At 35.3% G+C, this 25,389-nt stretch overlaps 1 protein-coding gene across 1 annotated transcript in view; it reads right to left on the reverse strand.

The window, feature by feature from the left end:
* The window catches only part of LOC113112178 (glutamate receptor ionotropic, delta-1-like), a 345,503-nt gene that overhangs the window by 115,873 nt on the left and 204,241 nt on the right, over positions 1 to 25,389 (reverse strand). The window contains exon 4 of the mRNA XM_026277621.1: positions 2,757 to 2,962. Coding sequence (XP_026133406.1) covers positions 2,757 to 2,962 — 206 coding nt within the window. The remainder of the gene's footprint in view (positions 1 to 2,756; positions 2,963 to 25,389) is intronic.

Here is a 25,389-nt window from a genome sequence, read left to right on the forward strand (position 1 = left end):
ATACCCCATCATAGCTGACAAAGGGCGGAAATGTTTGGCAAGCAGTGCCATGCTATACCTAGTTTTCACAATTGTGTTCAATTTCTCCTGTCCAACTGTTCTCGCATACCTTTCCTGTGGAATTACAAAATCATATACAAACAAATTTCCGATTGTTATTGAACAAATGCATGCAAGAAAGACTTGAACTCGTGACTTTTTACACTTAGGACAATGTTTATTTTTGATCCACAGTAACTCATCCACTAATAGGGAAAATTTCACATTAAAAATGGAGCATTGCAAACTAACTTTGTTGCCTAAATCCTTGTTCTGCATAATCCTAGTTAAGAATTGTGCAGAACTGTTCCATATTCAACATGTTGCTGTAATGCAAAGAACTCAGAAACAATGGAATGTAGAATCCAAACAGATCTGAGCTCACCTTGAAAGTCTTGACAAAGAACACTAGAACACTAGGGCTGACTGATATAACACATTATTTACAGACGTGGAAAAACAGGGAACAGGAACAAAAGAGAGCTACAAACTTAAAGCAAATGAATACACTACAGTTGCATGCATTAATAGAACCTTAATGCACATGTATCAGTGGAAACTGTACAATTGGAGCTTATCACAATTTGCGTTACTAAAAAAACTTTCATTTCGGCTAACCACAAAGAAAATATTGGTTTACTCTGTTTTCTTAAACTACAATAATCTCCAATTAAGCACAGAAAGACATCACTGGAATAAAATTACATTTACCAAACACAGATTTGTGCATACATTTCTCACACCATTACTTTGTGTATTATTTGAATCAAGGTATTTGTGATTTTTTTTACATTTTTGTACAGTTTCCAGTTTAAATAAAAACTTTTTCTAACTCTCATTCTTTTCTTCTTTTCATATAATTACAGGGGCAGTGTGTTGATTTAATAAATCTCACTTTTGTGTGGTTTCTTTGCACAATACTACCTTATGACCTTAAAACATATTTAGCACAGTGGATAAACTGATATTAGCATCAGTTCATAATCAGCTCTATATGAGTTTTCCAACATAGGTTACTCACCTGAGTAGCACATTGCACATGTGACGCTCAGTGCTTGGGTATGAGTTGGTAAAATAGTTCAAAGGGCTTTTAGTAGTTAAGTTAAAATGGCATGGTTGCTTGTTAGTGCTAGTGCTGTTGGTACATTATAGAGCATTAACCATTTAGATCCACTCACCGCTGAGATACATACACACCCAATGTAATAAAACATTGACAGATTCACATATATTTGTTTCATTTGTTACAGATCAAACAAGCTGAATAAGCTGTTCATGCCCCTTACTGAGCATTTCACTTGCAAAGTGCAATGAAATGTGCAAGAATACATGTAAAATCATTTTAAAGAAATGTTGCCACATCCAGGCTTGAATTTCCAAAGAGTCTGCTATCAGTGACAGTGAATGCATTTCTGCTTACCTATCCATGAAATTCAAGGCACATTGCACTAAATTGGTTGCAGACATATCTGTAAAGAGTACTGAAATGCAGTCACAAATTAAGAGCAATCTTCCATTGGTCTTACAAGATCAAAATGAAGGAAAAGTAGAGCAATTTTCACACTTAGTGTAAAAATTATGTAAAGTGTCGTTCCCCATCAAAGAAGCCTCACACAATGCATTGTGCAGCAGAAGAAAGGTAAAGTGAAGAGTTTTAGATTCAGAACAATCTATAATCAGTGTCCCAGATGCTAAGCTGAATTGATAATAAACCTCTTTACGTAGTTACTGAGCTCAGTGAACTTCGAGTTATTTGTCCTGGGATGGCGTGTTGTGCTGTTGTTGGATAAACTGAAAAAGTGAGTTATCAGGTAAGGAACCAAACAGGAGAAACCTCAAGTGGAATCTGTGTGCTGATGGGTGGGAAGCACAACCTGTCACGGATGACAGGAGAACATGACAAGAGGCTCAGCCTTAGTACACACCGGTAACAACACACTCAGAAATACACTGAAACGTATAATATTAAGTACAATTTGATGCATGTATTCTAATTTAGAATTTAACCATGTTGAAGTTAAAACACAAATGAAAAATTAAATTCCCATTATTATTATGGCGAAGCCATCCAAAATTGCTATGTCTAATCTGTATTTGGTTCATTTTTACAGTTAAAAGGATGCAACATCAAATGCTAATCAAGCTGATACTCTTCAAACAAAAATCACATTTCCCACGAGCAGGGGAGATTACAGGGAGCTGACCATTGTCTTATGTCATATCCATATGCATGAGAATGCCATGCTTTTGCTCTTGGCAGTAATGGACATCCCGCCAGCATGAGTGACTGATTCGAGTTCAGATCCCACAGAGCTTGTTAAGGCCAATGTGTGATGTTAACGGATGAGTGTGACCTCAGATCAGTGGAGGAGTGTACTTAAGATGCTGGGATAATGAGAGTAAAGGTGTATGGGCCTGTCAGGTCATTTGTACAACCATTACGGAGGGATGCAACAAAAGTGACAGGTTTTGTAGGGACTAATGAGCCAGTTTTTACTCAAGATGTCCTCTAGGCAGAGTTTTGTGCACATGTACAGTTTTTTTGGAAACTGTACATGAGTGTGCAATGTGGTCATATGTAGTGGTGTGACCCTTTGTGGAGAACAAATCGATTATACTCATGATTCATAGGTTTTTGATCAGATTCAGATAATAATGCATTGAGAAACTACACAATTCGCATGATAACTAGTAGCCAGAGGTGGCTAAACACATACCTGATGGATAAAGACCTGTGCTCCACGTGGGCTCAGGAGCAAGATAGCTCTTCTTAGAGTGTCTCTGTAGCGGTTGAGCTCCTCTGTGCGCATGGAGGTGAACAAATTGGAAAACACACCACTGATGTTCCTATCCACTCGCTGCAGAGACACATCCAAACCCTGTCTTGATGTCTGGTCCAGAAAGACTTGCAGTCCACGGATATCTGCAAGACAAAGTCATGTAGAAATTAAAATCAGTCTTGCTCAAGCCTGTCAAAATAATATATATCTCAGGATAGCATTGTGTAGCATTTAAAATGAACAAAAAATATGAAGTCATCTTCAGAAGATAACACATTTAGAAAAATCAGTCTTCATATTGACGTAAGATCTCAAATATGTTCTACAATAGAAAAGTAATTAAAACACTATTCTGTATGCTCTAAATCTGCTTGTTTCAGGAAGTATTTGAATGCTCCGTGTCTGGCTATTGTGCCTCACCCTGGGAATCAAATTGCCCATCACACCCTCTCAGCAGCAACTAATTGACAGAAAGAAAAGCTTTTATGGGGGTAAATGAATAGCAGCCTCACACAGAATCTGCAGCAAGGCACACAGATTTACGCCAAATTGAAACACCTGTCATTTACAGAGTTCTTCACATCCATCATGCTTGTGTGTTCATTTATTTAATATTTTGCTGATTTTATTATTTCAGCTACTAATAAGAGTGCAGTACTCTCAACTCTATCTTATACCTTGACTGATTTATGTTTTGATCCAATCAAAGAATTGCTATTTAAAATAAAGCATTAATTACAAAATAGTCAGCATTGTTTTGCTTCATCCCCAGAGTAGACCGTGTCTCAAGTTTAACACACCTGTTCCTGCTGAACAGGTTTTTATTATCATGTAATGCATGACCTGAAGCAAATTCACTGACATAATAAAATTAATTTTGAACATCCACCTAAGTGGTAGAACCTTTTATTTATTCATTTATTTTTTTTGCACATACGATGAAAGCCTATAATAAATGAGTCAAATGCTTTGGGAATGCCCTCTGTGTGACCATGCTCTGAATCACTTGTGTAATCAGTACAATGGAAGGGCGAGACATCACGGGCAGGTGATATCATCAACCAGGAAGCTTAAAAGGACGTGCGGTGGAGTTGGCGTCAGCTTTCTGTCATTTAGCAAAGCGCTCTGTGTGTGTGTCAGCCCAAAATTCTGTGTTTGTGAGTTTTATTTAGTGTTGTCTGTCCAAAGAAACAAACTAATAAGCTCCACAATGTCTAAAGCTCAGAAAAAGTTTAAACATTTAGAGGGTGAGAACAAGCCGTGTTATAGACAGTGTGTTCCTCCCTGTCCATGCTACATCACAGGTGGGGATACACAGTATATGTGATGGGAGCAGTCGCCTCCATAAAGAGAGGCTCAAAAACGGAGCGTTGTCACCGCGCTCCCCCACTCAGGGTCGGGGATTTCCAAGCCTAAGCCAGATCTGCGGACTGTACTTCAGGCTAAGAAATCCTCAGCCAAATATCCTGACTATGGGGGTTCAAGACTGGTGAGGGCTGGCCTTTCTGGGGAAGAGAGGTTCACACTGCATTACATGGTACCTGTCACCCCCCAGTGTAATCAGGAGATTGATCTGCCAATCCTGCTGGGGTTTCCGGGGCGAATCGGTCTCTGGCAAGCACTTCACTCAGTTACCAGCCAGAAACGTAGCTTTGCTAAGAGGCTAGCAACCACCACAGAGGTTTCCAGAGCAGCTAATTCGTCCATCCCCTGCCGGTGCGCCGCTCTGATGACACCAGAGATCAGTCTTCTTAGTAGCAGCATGGAAACTATTGGCAAATGTGTCTACAGAATCCAGTTTGGTTTGTCCACCACCTCGATTCAACGTGGTTACTCCCAACTCCAGGTTCTACAGCCATTGCTTCATTGTTCCAAATAAGATTGGAGGGTTGTGTTCCGATTTAGATCTGCATCAGTCATGCGACTGAAGTGTAGGGTGCTCACACTCAAATAAGTCGTGTCTCAAAACAGGTCCAAGGACTGATTTGTCACGATCGATCTAAAAGATGCATACTTCCACATCTCCATCCTTCAGATCTAGTAGGGGATCTGCAGGGCCTCTCAGTGACCCCTTCCTATCTTGACTTTGCGCCGGTCTGTCCAAAGTGTTTCAGTTTAAATATTAACATTTAATAATTGGTTTATAAGTGTTATAAGTACAGTACTTTTTTTTCACTTTTAGATAGAACATATTGAAATCATTATTTTATAAGTATATATATATATATATATATATATATATATATATATATATATATATATGTGTGTGTGTGTGTGTGTGTGTGTGTGTGTGTGTGTAATTATAATTTTTGTAAGCTTGTACAGTATGCAAGCACGGTTCAGTGTTAATGTTTAAACTGTGTATTTACAATGGTAAAGTGGCTCACAACAATAGGTATTCTCATTAGGAGTAAAACTGTCTTGTTTTTGAACTGTGCCGATCTGCAGCTGAATCTGCTACAGTATTTTAAGGATAGACATTATGGTGGTACTTGGAGAGACAAATAATTTCTGAGGTGGTAATTGGTACAAAACGTTTGAGAACCATTGATATAGTGCATGTATGTACAATTATTTTTTATTTTTTTTGGTGCCTTTAGTCCTTGCATGAGCTAAATATATAAACAGTATATAGACAGAATATATATATATATATATATAAAAGAATATATATATATATATATATATATATATATATATATATATATATATATATATATATATATATATATATATATATATATATATATATATTAATAAAATATATTATATTCAATTTTCTCCCCAAATCAATCAATAAATTAATAGTGCTGTTTAAAAAAATGTAATGTAATGCAATGTAAATAAAAACTGCCATCAGGGCATCAACAATGATGCTTATGGTACAATTGACTGTGCTCTCTCTGCAGTTTCATCTGCAGTAGAAACTGATGAGTTTTCTGTCTAGTGTAGCCTTCATTAAATTGCATGCAGGAGAATTTGTGCATGGTGAAGGTGGATGGATTTGTCAGGTGAGAGTGTGCTGTCTGCTTCAGATCATAACTTTAGTAACAGCTGTTGAAATCCCAGTGAAATGTAGCAAAGACACTTGTGGGAAAAAGATAACGAGCAAGATAATCAAAGAACTGAACCACAGAACAAATCCCAGCAAACATAGTCTCTAAGGGATCATTCTCTGGGGAGAGGAAGTCAAATGACATCCTCACTCCATTCCCTCTCAGTTCTTTTTTCCCCCCTTATACAATATTTAAAGAGAAAAAAAAATCATAGCAATTTTTCCCCCTGCAATGTTGACAACAGTCTCCACTAGTGTTGTTCTGAGGGCAGTGTGAGTCATCATGGGTAATGCCACAGTGAACACACACACACACACACACACACACATGCACACATGCACACACACACAGAGTTTGCCCTCAGCATTGAAAAAAAGGGCTGTAGGATAGAAAGTGATGAAATAGGCACAAACATGAAGATGAACACAAGATAGTGATTGCAAACTGAAGTGCACTCCATACAGAGACACTTCTCTATGGAATTATATCTGTGCCACAATTCTGTCAAAATCATAATTTTATCACAAAGTGATGAAATGAGCATAAAATGTATTGGAAAGAAGAAAACACTTTGGCAAAAAACAAAACAAAACAAAAACAAACAAACAAACAAAAAAATTAAATAAAAAATAATAATAAATAATAATAATAATTCTGCAAACATGGGGCATAGTTTAAAATAATTGTATTAATATATGCATATATACTGTGTGTATATATATATATATATATATATATATATATATATATATATATATATATATATATATATATATATATATATATATATATATATATATATATATATAATTTGGACAGCAAATCTGAATATACTTAAAAGAATTAAGATAGAAACTAAATGTACATTTTTAAATTGAAGTAGATGGATTTATTTATGTATGTATTTATTTATTTACAAGAACTGATTTAATTAATACATTTATATATGCAAACAATGTATAACAATTTGTGATTAGGGAATACAAAAAAATTACATTTATAATGAATAAAGATGCAGAAATATGAACTCGACATCATGAAGTTTTATCATTTAAAACATTCATATTGTTCCCAGTCTTGCAGCCTTTGTAACATATCAAATCATTTATTAAATCAGGGCTGGGTTGAAATATTGATTACCTGATATAGTTAATCTTCTTTTTATTGATCTACATTGATCTACATTACATACTTATGTTACACTATTGACAAGATCATTAAGTGTTCAAAGTCATCAATAAAACAGCATGACTTAACATAGAGCCAAGATTCTGCATAGTTGTTGAAGTTATAAAACTAAACTCTAGAGAAGAGCATCATAGAGACGAGCAGCATTTTCAAAAATGCTTTAGAAACTTATTTGGGCCAAGTAGCAAAACAAACTTGTAGCCAATCAGCAGTGAGGGGCGTGTCTACTCATTATGTGGAGGAGGGAGCGTTTAGTGCACAGGACGGACATTAGCCGAGCGACAGAAAGATAGAGGTGGTGAAAAAAAAATAAAAACAATTGTGTGTATATATATATATATATATATGGTGTAGACCACATCACTGATTATAATGAGTTATATAGTACAGTATTTTGTCATGCTGCGCCACTTGCGTCCATTGTTGACATGGTGTAAATTTAGTTCTGCTTTGTTTCACAGAACTAATTGTTGCCTGCCTGGGTTGCCTGTGTATGTGTGGGGTTGAGCTAACAAAATAGGGATGAGACCCCTTTGGAGTAAGGGCGTGTTTGTTTTGGTGATTTCAAATGTCAGCATTGGCTATCAGAAATCGCTTACCCTACCTTTAATTTATTAACGCATGCTTGAATAAATCTGTCATGAAAACCCTCAACCCTCTTCTGGTCTCCGTCTTGATTCGGACAAAACCCACTCAGGCCTTGAATAAGCTGGATTCAGCAACAACACTGCCTATTGGCTGGTGACTTAGGAACAGTAACATGGTCTACACATGTGCCTTAAATGCATTGATCTGCTATTGGTGATGGCATACAATAGAATCCAACTGGTTGGGCACAGAGTATGATGCTAGCAACTCCAAGCACATAGGTCAATTCCCAAGGAACACACATACTGAAAAAGTATACCCTAAAAGCACTGCAAGTCACTTTGGATAAAAGCATCTGCCAAATAAACAGGTTACACTTTACTGTCAGCATTCAAAAGCTAAGGTCCCCCAAACATGAAAAGGACATTTTTGTGTTTTTTGCTGCCAGAGGATCTAGTGTGCAGTAAATTGTGGACAGGCGGAGAGCTCAATAAAATTTAGCAGCATTGCAAAACACAGTAGCTTGCAGGGAAGAAGAGAAGATGAATCCAAAGAGGGAGGCGTTCAGTTTTCACTCTGGGGATGCAACAGGTTTGACTGCCGGAGGCCGTTTTATCCTGCAACTCTCATGTTTTATAAATGAGCGACACGTCACATCACATAAAAAAATACTAAAAAATAAAAAATAAAATAATAAAATAATACTAATAAAATAAATAAGTAAATAAATAAATAAACTTAATAATAATAATTATAATAATAATAATAATAATAATAATAATAAATCAAAAAGCGCAAAGACCTCATTTTCAATAAAGAGATTTTTCTTCATGTACTATTGGTTTGTACTATGTGGTATAATGAAAAATAACACTAATAAAATAGAAGAGACATGTTTTGGCAGCATATTGTGTTCGCATATTAAAATGTATGCAGGTAAATGTTGCACTAACAGATTATTTTCCTTTTGCCCTCACCCGAATAGCTGTTCAATTATAATAACTTTAACTATATATAATATAATTTTAAGTTGCATTACATGTGTAATTACATGCTATTATATTGTTATAATAGCTGTACTGAGAGCTTTACTTTAGCTTGAGGAATGTCGGCAGAGAAAATAAAGCTTCATCTCATAAATGGTTGTACTAAAGCAAGGCTTAACTTTAACTTGCAGAGACATCTAGTCCTACATTGGACAAGCTGTCAGGACCATCTGGCTGAGAGAGAGTAGTCTGAAGGAAACATGTAGTCTCACTGTGATGTCATCTGTCTGTCTGTGATGCCAGTAGGATAGACGGTACAACATCTGCTACTCCACAATGAATGAGTAAGAATAAAAAAAAATCTATGTTGATTTAAATCTATCAGACATTTGATGAGGAATCAGACTGAGATAATACAGTTCAAGTATTATTAATGTTTGTATCAATATATAAAACAGATTGAAAATATAGCAACTGATCAACTGATCTCATTTTAGGAGGAAGGGTAGGTTATGAGGAGAGTTTAGCTATGGTGAGTTCTCTGTGGGGCAGTTATATATTTAAGTGGATTAAATTATATTTACACTAAATGTTGTGTTCCATCAACTTCTTTTTATAGAGATTTAAGTGTGGGAAAGCAAAAACACAGACATACAATCTAGATGTTTCATAATTTGCTGCTTATTTTGTGATCTCTGACCTGCAAATTTGTGCAGTAAAAAGACTTTGCGATCAATAGAAGATCTAAATGTCACAGATTGACTGGATACTGAGGATACAAACTTCAGAGCTCCATGTTTTGCAGTGTTGTGGGAAAATGGAATCAATATATATATATATATATATATATATATATATATATATATATATATATTAGTGGTGGGCCGTTATCGGCGTTAACGTGCTGCGTTAACGCAAGACTCTTATCGGGCGATAAAAAAAATATCGCCGTTAATCTGTTCTCAAAGTTGGGTTGGGAGCTGGGTCTATACTAAGCAAGCTATGATGACCTTCACCTTGATATTTTATATAACCGACTGGCTGAGGCCAGTCTAAAAAGATGCTCAGGACAGTTGACGGGCCACTGCTGCGCATCGTCATGAAAGCTTATCTCTTTCACATGTTTGTACGCCTTACCACTTAAACATTAAAGCATCCAAACACAAGATGCAGAAAAGCTGAACGGAGTAGCTGGTTACTCGCGCGCTCTGTTCGGTGCGGAGAGAGAGAGAGAGAGAGAACCGCGTATCAAAGACAGCAACACTGAACCGAGCTCTCTTCTGCGAAGAGAAAGACGTCTCAAAACACTTGAACATCGAATCTGCTTATTTTTGCTCTTGTGCCGACAAATACATACAAAATATGTCAAAATATCCACCTTGGAAATTATGCTACAAAAGACTGTCAGTTATTTCTTCAGTGAAAGTAAACAGTTGAGGAAAAAAATGGGATGTGTATTATATTTGATGCGTTCATCATCTCTTAAAGTGACCGCGCCTAATTTAGCTACTGGCTGCTGTAATGTTAATCCAAGAAAATGAAAGAAAATCACTCACCGTTCTTGAATGAATTACTTTGTAGTTTTAACAGTCAAACCAAAAATTATTCAGACATCAGGTATAATGTTTGATATATATAGCAAAAGTGTAATAATGTGAGAAATGTTGAAGGTGTCTGAATAAATGTAGGTTTGATTGTATATTTAATTTTTTTCATTGAAGACAATCCAGTGCCATTTTACATTTAATTATTTGGTCTCTGTACCTAGACACCTACAAACTTGAAAAAAAAATCAAACATTGGTGTGAAACAGGCGTAAGGTTGTGGAATTCGTTTACAGCTTTTTCAAGCAGTTTGTGATGCATTTTGGAAACAGGAGATGTGGTAACACACATATTCTGAATGCCTTCGGCAGAATTGGAATGAGCCATTTTAATCTAGATTAATCTAGTAATTAATTTCAAGATCACAGTGAGATTAATCTAGATTAAAAAATAATAATCTATGCCCACCACTAATATATATATATATATATATATATATATATATATATATATATATATATATATATATATATATATATATATACATATATATATATATATATATATATATATATATATATATATATATTACACTTTAAATGATTTGCTAGTATTTATTAAATGTATTTATTTTATTTTATTTATTTACTGTTTATGCTAGCAAATCATATAAAATGTAACATATAAATATATATTTCATATAAAATGTATATATATATATATATATATATATATATATATATATATATATATATATATATACATAAAACATTTTATATAATTTGCTAGTATTTATTAAAAATATAACCCCAGAGTACATCATCATATCGTGTTGTATTTCATTCTGCATTTCTTTTGCATGATTACAATTTAGTGTGGCTGCATCTAGGTGGAGGGACTATAGGTAATGGGGCGCGGTAAATTAGATTGCTGCCATTTGTAGAGTATAGAGTACATTCTATTGGATTGGATAGTATTGGATATTAGTGCTGCATTTGACACTATTGACCACAACATTCTTTTGCATAGACTACACTTTGTTTAGCATTAATGGAAGTACACTAGCATGGTTTAAATCATACTTATATGACTGCTATCAATTCGTAGCAGTGAATGAAGAGGTATCATATCGATCACAAGTGCAGTATGGAGTACCTCAAGGCTCAGTACTAGGGCCGCTACTCTTCATGCTTTACATGTTACCCTTGGGAGATATCATCAGGAAACATGGTGTTAGCTTTCACTGTTATGCTGATGATACTCAGCTCTATATTTATTTGTGGTCCGGTGGAACAAACCAACTTGAAAAATGAATGGAATGCATAGTCATTATAAAACACTGGACGACGAGTAATTTCTTACTGCTAAATTCTGAAAAAGCAGAGGTGTTAATTATAGGGCCTAAAAACTCTGCATGTAATAACCTAGAACAATGTCTTAGACTTGATGGCAGTCTTGAATTCTTCGTCATCAGTTAGGAACCTAGGTGTCCTATTTGATAGCAATCTTTCCTTAGAAAGCCACATGTCTAGCATTTGTAAAACTGCATTTTTCCATGTCAAAAATATATCAAAATTATGGCTTATGCTCTCAATGTCAAATGCAGAAATGTTAATCCATGCATTTATGACCTCAAGGTTAGATTATTGTAATGCTTTATTGGGTGGTTGTTCTGCACGCTTAGTAAACAATCTACAGCTAGTCCAAAATACAGCAGCAAGAGTTCTTAGAACCATGAAGTATGACCATATTAGCCCGGTCCTGTCAACACTGCACCTGCTCCCTATCAAACATCGTATAGGTTTTAAAATATTACTTATAAAACCCTGAATGGTTTAGCACCTCAGTATTTGAATGAGCTCTTGTTACATTATAATCCTCCACGTCCGCTGCGTTCTCAAAACACGATTTGATAATTCCTAGAATATCAAAATCAACTGCAGATGGCTTTTCCTATTTTGTGCCTAAACTCTGGAATAACCTACCTAACATTGTTCGGAAGGCAGACACACTCTTGCAGTTTAAATATAAATTAAAGACCCATCTCTTTAACCTGGCTTACACATAACACAGTAATTTGCTTCTAATATCCAAATCCGTTAAAGGATTTTTAGGCTGCATTAATTAGGTAAACTGGAACCGGGAACACTTCCCATAACACCCGATGTACTTGCTACATCATTAGAAAAATGGCATCTACGCTAACATTAGTCTGTTTCTCTCTTATTTCGAGGTCACCGTAGCCACCAGATCCAGTCTATATCCAGATCAGAGGGTCACTGCAGTCACCTTCAATGATGAACTGCTCTTAACTGTCATTTTGCATTATTGACACACTGTTTTCCTAATTGTGGCATGAAGTGGTCAGGCAGGGGACCCACCAAAAGTGGATATACGTCGACTACGCCACCCGGAATATACCGGGAAATAACAGCCCTACGAAAGGGCACACAGGTTCGTGGCCAACAGCCAGGGTGAGCATGGAGACAGATAATATAATAAATTTGCAATTTATTTATATACACACACAACTGTAATGGTTCAAACATTGTTTTTGGATACAATATAAAACATGCCTAATACACAAGTCTACCAGTTACAAAATGACCAGGAGGAGAAAATGACCAGCAGGGGCCTTTTGCATTATCACCTCACATCATACCACAAACCACTCAATTGTGATAGGAATACAATTGGCCAAACACAGGGGTACTGGAAACCCCTGGAGGTGTAGATACACCTGCGAGAGAGAATTCCAATGTAGCAAAACGCATGGTTGCTTACCACACGAGGCCACGGCTGCTAGCATGCTGAAAAAAGGCCTACTTGCGACACCAACAGGGAGATGCAACAAACCCTATCCTTTGTCCATGACTTTCCACAATGATCTATTACCCAGGATGATGCATCTTGAGTAAATCAACCCATTCCCTTTTTAATAGGAAAAATCCCGTACACAATACTATGACCTTAAAACACCTTTACCATAGTGCATGATTTGCAAACAAATCTATTTGTGATGTTTGCAGTAAAAAAAAAATAAAATAAAAAACATTCCCCATATGGCCTTTTACTTACAGTAAACTTAGTCTTGTGGCTGACCTGGTTGCTGACTCGGCAGCATTGCATTACTATGAACCTATGAGTCATATGAACCACAAGTCATAATAAAGTCAAATAGTAAAATAGCAAGGTAGCATTCAAGAATGTATTTTTATGCCATGTTTGCTTTTGTTAACATCCTGGTTTATGTTTAGGGTAGGGTTTACACCAAACACTAACATGATTGTGCATTAAGCTTTTCTGAATTGCTGCAATAGTACAACAACCAACATTAATAAAACATTGAGAAATTCAGGTTCATCCATTTTGTATAAAACTATACGTGCTTATTCACCGCTCACTGGGCATTTCTCCGCGAAAGTTTTGTAAAATGTGCAAGAAGCAAAAAATATTATATTGCAAGAATGTCGCCACAGGCATGCCTGGGTTGCATAATAGGATTAGAAGGAATTATATGCCAGTGCTTTGTATATTCTCCGTGTTTTAGTGCATCTAGATGACACTGAATTCTTTATTGCCTGTGGAAACTTTAATGACCCCTGTGGCTGTGTCTCTGGGAAAGACCCATCTGAGAGCGGAAAATCCACAGCTGTATCCTCCACAGGAGGCTCTGAGCTGAGGCTTTGTGCCCATCTTGCACTTTGCACTTTAGCAATGTCAGTTTGGAGGAGACAGCAGTGGCTGTCTGCTGAAATCTATTTCTGTTCTCAGGCTTCTGCGGTGCCCTTTAAAGATGAACAATGACGTACCGTTGGCACCTTCTTTCATTACGCCATGGCCCTGCAGATATTTCCTGTTTAAGATGCAGTGCAGTGTTGACTCACTCTGAGGAAAAAGAGCCTCTCCTCACTCAGGTCTCGGCTGCCCTTTTCTTCAATGCCAGTAGGATCCTATAGTTTAGATAATCCCAGCTTTGAACACACATGCTGAGCTGTCCCCATCTGACAGAATAGACATGGCTTTGTCTGATCCATAAGTGTGTTTCAAAAGAACAACAAAAAAAACAATCTTAATGTAACTTTTAAAAAGGTACATTACAAAGGAAGAATTATTTAGGTAAAACATGAAATCCACAGAAAAGCAGTGCTAAAGCCTAACAGAAAAACTTCCTTCGCAAGCAATTTTATGTCTCAGACAAGTTGATATTGATAGAGATCCCAGAATTCTATAGTGTCTAAAAATATCAATTCAAGAATGGGGCAGAAGCCATTAATTTTTCAAACTGCTTGTATTATGTAGGTTCACAGGGATGTTGTAGCCTATCCTAACATTTTGGGACAAAGGGATGGAAACATCCTGGACCAGGGGAAGCCAGCCCTGCTCCTGCAGAGCTAACATTTTACACACTTTACTGTTGTTTGCAGTTAATCCAGAAGAGCTTAATTAGTAGGTTCAGTTGTTAAACTGTAGCTTAAGTGCCCCTGTGGCTCAAGTGGTAGAGCATTGCGTTAGCAGCTCAAGGTTGTGGGTTTGATTCTCAGGGAACACATGTCAGGTAAAATATGTTAGCCTGAATGCACTGGCTAAGAGTTTAGCTCCAACCATGACCAAAATCACTTGCTAGCTATGATATTCCATTATCCTCTGATTTTTTTGAAAGTTGAGCTAAAGAATGAAAGATGCAGCTGGTAGTCACTAGTAGTGTAAATGTCTTTGAAAATCGTTTAAACTTTGAAATCACATTTCTAACAAGGAATTAATATTATAGTAATTAAACATTTGTTTAGTTAATACCAAAGATCTCTATCTTAATGTGAAAATGTTGCTTGTGACGTATGTACCTGCTAGGTCAGTGAGGCAACAAGTCTAAGCTTTTGGACACAGTCTCTGTTTTTGGCTACCCCTGCCCTGGACAAATGGCCAGTCCGTCACTGGACCAACACACACTCATTGAGGACAATAAAGTGTCTCTATTTCACCTACAGAAAAGTGAGAAGAAAGTGACGTGACATTCAGCCAAATATGGTGACCCATACTCAGAATTCGTGCTCTGCATTTAACCCATCCAAAGTGCACACACCCGGAGCAGTGGCCAGCCATTTATGCTGCAGCATTGGGCATTCAATGCCTTGCTCAAGGGCACCGAAGTCGTGGTATTGCCAGCCCGAGATTCCAACCCACAACCCTAGGGTTAGGAGTCAAACTCTCTAACCACTAGGCCATGACTTCCAGTATATGAATTACTGGAAAAACCTAAGAAAACCCATACCGATTGGAAAAACATGGCAACATCACATAGAAAGTCCCTACTGGCTCAGCCAGGACTCGAAGTATGGACTTTCTTGCTGTGAGGTGACATTGCTACTCACTGAGCCAACAGGCAATGTGAGCACTGCTTGCTAATGCAAAACAACTACCTGTTGCTAGGTAGTTGACAAGAGTTCTCAACTCTTGAACCTCAATCAACAACCCTAGCCAAGCACATCTGAACAAGCTAATCAGCATCTTCTGGATTACTAAAAAGTTAAATGCAGGTGAGTTTGATCAAGGTTGGAACTAAATTCTGCAGGAAAATGGACCTTGAGAGCAAGAGTTGAGAACCCCTGATCTATGATATCCTAGAGGTTTCAAACCTGTCCTGGAGCACCCCAGGTGTGTCATTACATTAACATACATAACATTAGGTGAGTTTAGCTTTTGCAGTCTTTACTAATGAGTTGATAAACTGAATCTTGTTAGATGATGATAACATACAAAATGTACAGAAACTGCATGGCACAGTGACACACACAGACATCAATAACATCATTATATAATATGTAATTAGACATCTACAGCTAATTATTCAGTTGATGCACAGAGTTTGATTGGGAGTAGAGCTGAAGATCTTTGCCCGAACCCGATGAGTAAATGTTTTTCAAATGATAACTAAATATTAGTCTTAAATGAGTAATGTGGACAGAGTATTTACGCTAATGTTGGCATTATTCTTTTATTAAATATCAGCTGCTAGTGGCGAAGCAAATCCTGCGGAGCCTTTATCTTAATTTCGTTATTGTCAAATACCCATCTTAATTTAATTTGTTAAAAAAGAAAAAAAAAATATTGGTGTATTGGTCTATTTATAGGCTAAATGAGCCTATGTCTATTTAGAGTGGCGAGATGTTAAGAAGTCACATAGGACTTATTTTATTTCTTTATTCCAACTTTAAATTAGTCTACATTAGTTCTGAATAAATAATGTTAAAATAGGTATACATGACTAATTCTTGACAAGAGCCAATAGAGCTGTGTGTGTGTGCTCATTTGAATAATGTCAGGCTGTGAACGGGTTCGGGCTTTTAAAAAGATGTCAATCAAAATTTACTTGTCGGCTCGGGCCGAAACCTGTCGGGCTCGGGTCCAGTCGGGCCTAACTTTTATGACCCGATTACAGCTCTAATTGGGAGGCAGGTTGTGTTACAAAGCTTGCAATCATGGAGAAGGCACCAGCAACTGCCATTAGCAGTGGCTCATTAGGGGAGCTTCTTGCAGTCAAGGTTTTTTGGGCACTGGGGGAGGATGAATCTTTGAACCTACTTCAGCCTCTTCACCCTCTTAACAATGTTTCATGATTCCCCTAGCATTCATGTGACACTCCAATACATAGAAACATACAGCCTCTCTTAAAACAGCTGACCACAAACTCAAAGTCACCTCATATTTGGAATTCTCTTTTGCCCTTTTTTCACATCTGTTTCATTCGTTGAATAGGTCACTTGCCGCAAGACACATCAAAAAGGATTTCTGTTACTTTGCTGATGCTCTTGTCAAAACATGCAAACCTGTGGAAACAAGAAAGTCTACAACAATATTAGAAAGCCATCTGTTCTAATTCCAATTCATTTTAAATGTCAGTTGCTTGGCTGGTGCATGCTTCCCTCTTGTTAATGTGTGGAAATAAATTCAGCTCTTGGAAGCAATGACAATGAGTATGTTTACATGTAAAATGATTAGGACAATACTCTGATTAAGAATCTACCATGTAAACAGATTTTGATTACCTTAATCCAGCTAAAGTCATAGTCGAAGTAAACACAAATAAAATTAAGACATGGAGTATTCCTATTTTAGTTGCATTATTGAAGTGCAGTATCAACATGTACACCCTTTAATCACATTATTACTATTGTGTAGGTCTTTTTGCGACAGGATAAACACACAGTAGTGGTCAACTGTTTTGCAGCAAATAAAAGAGCTTCAACAACTGTCGTCGTCTGTATGCGAATACAAATAATTAACTGCACTTGAAGCTTTCATTAAATTAAAAATAAAACACCAACTCTATATGGCATCATTATGAGGACAAACTATATGTTTATACGTGAAAATCTGGAGGGTACTTTGGACGGCATCATGTGGGGACGTAATGATGTGTGCCATTAATCGATCTATTTTCTGTAACATGTAAAACGGAACATGAATGGAATATTCTAAAAGCAACTCATGTAAACACCTTGATCATAATATTATCTTATTTAGAAAAGGTAAATAATTAGATTACTGATGTCCATCAGTCAATGTTCAATGGCCAATAGCACCACACTTCCAAAATCTTTACTAGGGACTGCCCTGAGCTGTAATGTGAAAATAAGCATAAATGAAAGGGAAGCTTTAAAGAAAAATTATTAATAAATCACTATTAAAAAAAATATATATATATACATATAATTTTATGCATTGACTTAATATTTAAATGGATGATGTAGGTCACTTGCGAACAATTATGAATGAATGAATGAATGAATGAATGAATGAATGAATGAATGAATGAATGAATAAATAAATAAATAAATAAATAAATAAATAAATAAATAAATACTACTACTGCCATCAGTATAGCCCCTCCAGGATAATTTCGCTAGTGATTTTTGTGTTCATTTTTAGTCCAGGAATATATATACATCCCCTGTCTTTGCTTATCTATAATCAACTCCACTCCAGCTATTTCGAAACATCAACAGAGGCAGAGATGACAGACATTTGTCAAATGGATTTGCTATCCATTTTGCAGACATTTGTGAAATGGGTTTGATTCTGCTTTGCCACAATTTGAGACTGGAACTGTGCAGAAATTGTCTTCAGGCAGTAATTGGGGCTAAAGTGGTATGATAGTATGATAGGCTTTTAAATGGCATGTTTTGTTGATTTGTAAGAGAAGTTCAGCAAGCACAATCTCTGCAACAAACGAGGTTTCTGCACATTTTTCTAATTTAGAATTCCATTAGTCTGAAAGCAAAAGAAAAAGCATGTCATCTTTCACTGATTTATTGACATAGAACAACATAAAAAAATGCATTGGACATAGGTAATTCTTTACATAAGTCATCAGGGACACTTGACTATGCAAAATAAAATAAAATAAAATGTAACTATATTGTAGTCTTTATCATTAATCACAAAATCATTAAAGGGACAGTATGAATACAATAAATACCAATAAGAAATGAGTATTTAAGATATGAAAGTTCAGTCTTAACCTTTAAGCTCTTTCACTGGATAAACAACAGAAAAAAAATTGGGAGACTGGACAGGAAAGCCATCAGCAAATGTCACGAGCAGCATTTAAACACAGGTGTGCACCATGTGCTACTGACTGTCCCACAATCAGAGAGTACAATAGTTCCATCCCCATGCTCAACAGGAAGCTCATTTCTATTCTACTCCTTTTTGTACCTTATCTGTATGTTACATGTGTATTTTAAGCTGTGACTTTTGCTAAATTGTCATGCCTGCCCTTTCGTAGCAGTGTGGATCCCTGCCTTTCTGACAAGTAAAAGCTTTCTTCTTGGACTTGATCTTTTCTTCAGTAGTAACATTTAAATTTCACAATGATTGTGAGAGGAAGGCAGTATCTAGTTATCATATTCTGCAAAAAAAAATAATAATAATAATAATAAAAAAAAAAAACTTTCTCGAAGCTTTTTCAGCATGGCCATTTTGAATGTACTTCACTCAGAGAAGTCAGTCATGATGGCACACCCTGTTTTTATTATTTATATATATATATATATATATATATATATATATATATATATATATATATATATTATAGCATCAAATTCAATTAATAAATAATAATAATAATAATTTTAGTAGAAAAATAAACACTTAACATAAATAGCAAGTGATAAAAGCGACTTTGATTTTTACAGAAACTAACCTGGGGAAAAGAATTATAATAATAATTTTGAATTATATTTGATATGATTGTATTTATATATAATTGTTTTTATTTCAGGATGTCTGAAGCTGGCCACACATAACAGTAGTTTTAAAATCCTATCATATTATGAAATCTGCCTGCAGCACACACATAAGAAGAATATTCACTGATTTTCTTCCCTCAAATTTAAACAAGCACCACTACAAGATTCGAAAATCTTTGCACATGACACAAAAAATAGTATTAAGATTATCATGCCAGAGAGTGACTGAGATCGTCATTGACATTTCAGCAAATTACTTTTTACATATGTAAGCTAACAAGTTTCTGCACTCACACGGTGCATTCAAAACTGTGGCAATTTTACCCCAGCGCTTCTCTTTGTTCTTACAGTTTTGTTAAGTTTTCAACACATTATACAGACATTTGTGTTATTGCGTAAGATACACAAGCAGTTTCCTCCATAGCCACTATCCAGCGGACCCATACAGCAGCTTGTTTTGCAGTCGCATATTGGCTATTGTGAAAGTACTGATGTAATCATAGCCCTCATCCCAATTTAAAAACATAAATTTCAAAGTAAACCAAAAACCAAACAATATTATGTTGTTTCTTTTTACATTTTGTGACACTTTGGAAGTAAAATCATACAACCTTTAAGTTGAATATGAATCTGGCAACATTTTATTACTTACATATAATTCGCAGCAGTTTGCTTGCAATCATAATTTGTGTGAAAAAGGAACAAATATTTTGTGCTTTACTGCCAGTAGTGTTCATTTCAGCTGGGCAAGGAAGTGAACTATAATCTTACCCCCAACCTCAAAGATACATTTTTGCACAATCATTTTTAACTTAAATTTTCTCTCTTTTTAGAAACAAACAAAAACAAACCTGGAATAACTAGAATACCAAAAGCAACCATTATAGATGGCAAGCAAACATACACAATGCAATGTGAGCTACAGATGAAATACTGCAGACCACTTTTCAGCAGCTCAGATATTTTTTCAAGATGAACATTGCAGCATATAGTGGCCAACTGGCTGCATGACTGGATTATTTCCAAATTGTAATCCCTTTAGTTTTCCATGCTGAGCTAAGTGCATAATGGACATACTGGGATTGCGCCTTGATGTCTGACTGCACATTCTATTTAAATATATTGCCAGCTACAGTATCTGTTTAAAAATTAAACTTAAGTCTTGAACACCACTGGAGCACCTATAGCATTATTACCAGAGAAGAACTGTCTTTAAAGAGTGCAGTTATATTTAGAAGAGTGTTGCTTTGGATGCCTAATCAATTTTAATTGTATAGAGCAATATATTTTGAAAATGGAATAACGGACAAAAGCAAGGGATAATTTGAATGAAGATTTAAAAAAGGAATCAGATGATTTTGTTCATTAAAGACAGCGTAAAAAAATGTCGATGAACATTTAATTAGCGTATTTTCCGGACTATAAGTCACACTTTTTTTCATAGTTTGGCTGTTCCTGCGACTTATAATCAGGTGCAACTTATTTATCAAAATAAATTTGACATGAACCGAGAGAAATAAACCGAGAGAAATGAACCGAGAGACATGAACCAAAGGAGAAAACCTTACCGTTCTCTTGGTTCTAAATAAATGCGACTTATAGTCCGGTGTGACTTATATATGTTTTTTTCCTCATCATGACGTATTTTTGGACTGATGCGACTTATACTCGGGTGCGACTTATAGTCCGAAAAATATGGTAAATAAATGTACTTGATTATAAATACTATAATAATGTTCAAATTGGCATCATAGTTTTAGTTGTAGAATTATGAATTCTTCAGTAAACACTACCACAATGAACAAATTGAATCTAACCAAAATGACCACACTCCAAATTTAATTTGTATATACTTTAATCATCGTCTGAGCAATTACTTACACTACTAATGGGAAATATAAACAAACAAAAACAGACAGTTTGCCAATGAATAGAGAGCTGTAGAATTTATATGCAGCTGCATACCGTTGCAATGTATTCAGTAGTGGATGATGATCCAGCTTAAACAGCAACTTGATGAATGCACTGGAGAAACGGCTCATCAGTCTGCAGTGAAATCAGATCTCCTCAGAAGGAACACATGATGAATTCACCTATCCATCAGCCATGGAGGTGCACTCGTGTGCCAGACGTGCTAGCTCGTGTGCAATCATCCACACAGCAAACATGTTGATGACATGAACTGCAGAATCAACAGGTACTGTGAGTGTTCATACTACATGAGCTCTCTCATCATTAAAAAAATTATAATAAAAAAAAAAATTATTTATATATATATATATATATATATATTGTGTGCTGCACTAAAAGCATTAAATATGGAGTACTGAAAATGTTCATGAGCCTGTCTTACGCAGCCTGAGAAAGCCTATTAAAATTTACAGCCTGAAAGGAGCAGTGATGTCAAGGGAAAACCTGAGCTTTTGCTAATTGCATCGATCTGTCTGGCTCCCATGGACATCGGAAGACAGTGAATCACCTCTCTTGCTCCTCTTGGTGGCACTGCATGCTACCGCAGGATGATGGGTTTGAAGGACACATCTATTCTTAGACTGAAGCAGCCTGTCAATTCATTCACTATTTTTGCATAAGAAAGTGAAAACAGCAACACTTTATTTTACACAGTGTCATTGTTTCACATATTACATGTACTTACTGTATTAACAGAAGTAAATAATGCAGGACCCTCTTTATATTAAGTGGCCTTAAATACTATGTACTTACATTTTAATTTATAATTTAGTACAATGTACTTATTGTGTACATACATGTTTTTACATTGTACTTATATTAAACAAAAGACATGTAGTTACATCTGTATTTAATTTCTGTAATTACATTTATAATTACACTGTTGACCCATACTTTACACCTTAACACACCCTTAAACTTACCCGTACCTCCAACCCTCTCCCTAACCTTACCCCATCCCACCTCAATAGCAGCAAAAGTGAAAAAAGCAAAGTGTTTTACAATACAATATGAACACAATAAGTACATTGTACTTATTTTTTTTTTTATGTAAGTACATAGTAGTTAAGGCCACCTAATATAAAGTGGGACCAAAATGGTAGCACTTTATTTTACAGTCCTGTTGCCCATGTACATACTATGTACTTATTGTAGTAATTACAATAACTATGTAATAACTAGGTACTAACCCTGAACCTACCCCTAAACCTAACCCTACCCCATGTAGTTACCTTGTATTACCAGAACTTTCTTAGATAAATACACTGTAAGTACACTATAAGTACATGTTAGTACACGAACTGTAAAATAAAGTGCAACCCTTAAAATAATGGGTTACACTTTTTTGTATGTCCTTGTTACAGCATAATTATACAATTTAGATTGGAGTAATATCAGTTAACAACACATTCTTACAATATGGTTATGTATGGGGTTAGTTGGTTATAATTATTCATTATTTACTGTTATATTAAGTATATTGTTAACATAGGCTCACTGAAAAAAATGTGTATATATATATATATATATATATATATATATATTAATAAACTTATGTGACATTTTTATGAAACAAAAAAGAAAAATACCTTCCCTATGCACACGAATCGCTGCAGTTTCCACTTGAAATGAACACCAAAGGCAGTTAAACTGACTATTTGTATTCCTTTTCACACAAAATATGATTTGCAGGTCCACAGTTTTGATAAATAAAGTCTAATTTTTGCATAATTACTTGAGGAATATAATACTATTAATTTAAAAACAATTTTTACATGCTACAAGATTTGAAAACTGATACTTTTGGACATTGTCGACACATATCCAGTTTCATATGCATGAGTTTTCTAATTCAGTAGCTTTGCTCAGCAGCTCATGTGATACGCCAATCCACGGTTGCATCAACAAATGTGTTTTTATAACACTTTTGCATTGTTAATCACTATCGGGTTTAGTGTAGGGGATATGTCCAACATGATAGAGCAATAACTTTAAGAGATCATTTGGATTATGAACCACCACAATACATACCTGAAGCACCGTAAAACAAACAACATAACAAAAACATGCCAGGGTAAAATATTGAACCTGATTTTTAGCAACACTGACTGGACGTTTCACTTTGAACCTGCCGCAAAACATGCATTAAGGTACGTAATAACGGTGTTGCAGAAATAGATTAGGAGGCACAAATTTAAAATGAGCCTGGGTTGTATATTGTATATATTCAATTGTAAAATATGTATGAATGTGTCAACAGTAAAAAAACAAAAAACAAAAAACAAAAAACATAATAATAAAAAAAATAAAATAAAATAATAATAATAATAATAATAATAATAATAATAATAATAATAATAATAATAATAAATCAGTAATAGCTAAAAAAAAAAAGATTAGATTTTTTTTTTTTTTTTTTTTGCTTTTTTTTTTTTTGCTTTCAGTAAAAGTATTTATATATACAACAGATAATGCAATATTTATTTTATTTAAGTTTGAGCTAAAATTTCACTATTGCTTGATCCATGTTCTTAACAGGTTTCATTTGTATGTTGACATTTGACATTTCATTGGGTTGGATGTTTCTGGGCTATTTGTTATCCAGGTTTCACCCTACACATTTAGAGGCAATAAAAGTTATTTTTTTAGTGTCAAGACATCAGAGACATACATTTGATGTCATACCTTTGCTGAACTGAAAAAAAAGGGAGTCATTACATATAACAGCAATCACAGTAAAATGTCATTGGCGGTTTCTGTGAAGCACAGCCATGCGGTCAACATTGATGTATATAGTGTATTATATCTGGAGAGACAGTTGACTTCCAATGAAGTCATCAGCTCAAAGGCCAAGATACATCCCTACATACACATATTATGAAAAGCACAGTTTGTTTTAGTAATAGACAGATGTTATGAGGTTTGGACAACTGGCTTGCCTAAGACAACGAGCAACATGATGTTTTGCAGTGCTGCCTGTTCCCTGTGGTTTATGAGATGAGATTGAAGAAATGATAAGCTATCACAAGATGTAATGACAAATGTAATGGGCCATGAGTGTGAGTATTAATATGCTGCATGGACAGAGCATGTCTATGCTACAAATTATTTTCTGTGTCAGGCATAAAAAAATAAAAAAAAAAATAAAAAAATAAAAAACACGGAGAAGTCAGTGAACCTGTTATATTTACTCTCTGACCATGAGAAGCCCACACAATGACCTTTGGTTCTATGTTAAAATACAGGTGCATCTCAATAAATTAGAATGTTGTGAAAAAGTTAATTTATTTCAGTAATTCAACTCAAATTCTGAAACCCGTGTATTAAACAAATTTAATGCACACTGACTGAAATAGTTTAAGTCTTTGGTTCTTTTAACTGTGATTATTTTGGCTCGCATTTAACAAAAACCCATCAATTCATTATCTCAACAAATTGACACCTGTAAGTGAAACAGACAATACAATTATCAAGTATGAAATTTTACTTACTGTGCATGTCTGAACAATGCAAGTCAACCTTCATTAAGAAGAGGTTGTTTTCTTCGGTAAGAAATATCATTGTCAGTCAGCAGAGCAGTAAGCACATGCACACTCCACTCAAAGCAACTGCTCTAAAGAGATAAATGTGCCATAAAGTATTCTCAAGTTTTTTTTTTTTTTTTTTTTTTTTTTTAAGCTTTGCAGATGTTGTTTGCATAGCACTGTAGCATGAAAAAGTTTAAACAATCAGCTGCCACCTTTTTATTCCCTTGACAATCCTCTTTTAATCCCTTTGAAAGACATTTAGTTTGTGATATGCATATTGCATGGCTTAAGGCTTTATGCAAGCTTGAAACTAGGAAAAATAGGCAGAGTGGGGCCAGAAAACACTTAATTGTACTTAACGTTTTGCTTACTTCTCCAATACATTTGCATTGATACATTCAAAAATGATTCTGTACTCATCTCTGTGTGAAAAGTTTGATAGAAATTACTGGAGTCTTG

Source organism: Carassius auratus, chromosome 12 (genome assembly GCF_003368295.1).
Source record: "Carassius auratus strain Wakin chromosome 12, ASM336829v1, whole genome shotgun sequence".
In the NCBI taxonomy this organism is placed as follows: Eukaryota; Metazoa; Chordata; class Actinopteri; order Cypriniformes; family Cyprinidae; genus Carassius; species Carassius auratus.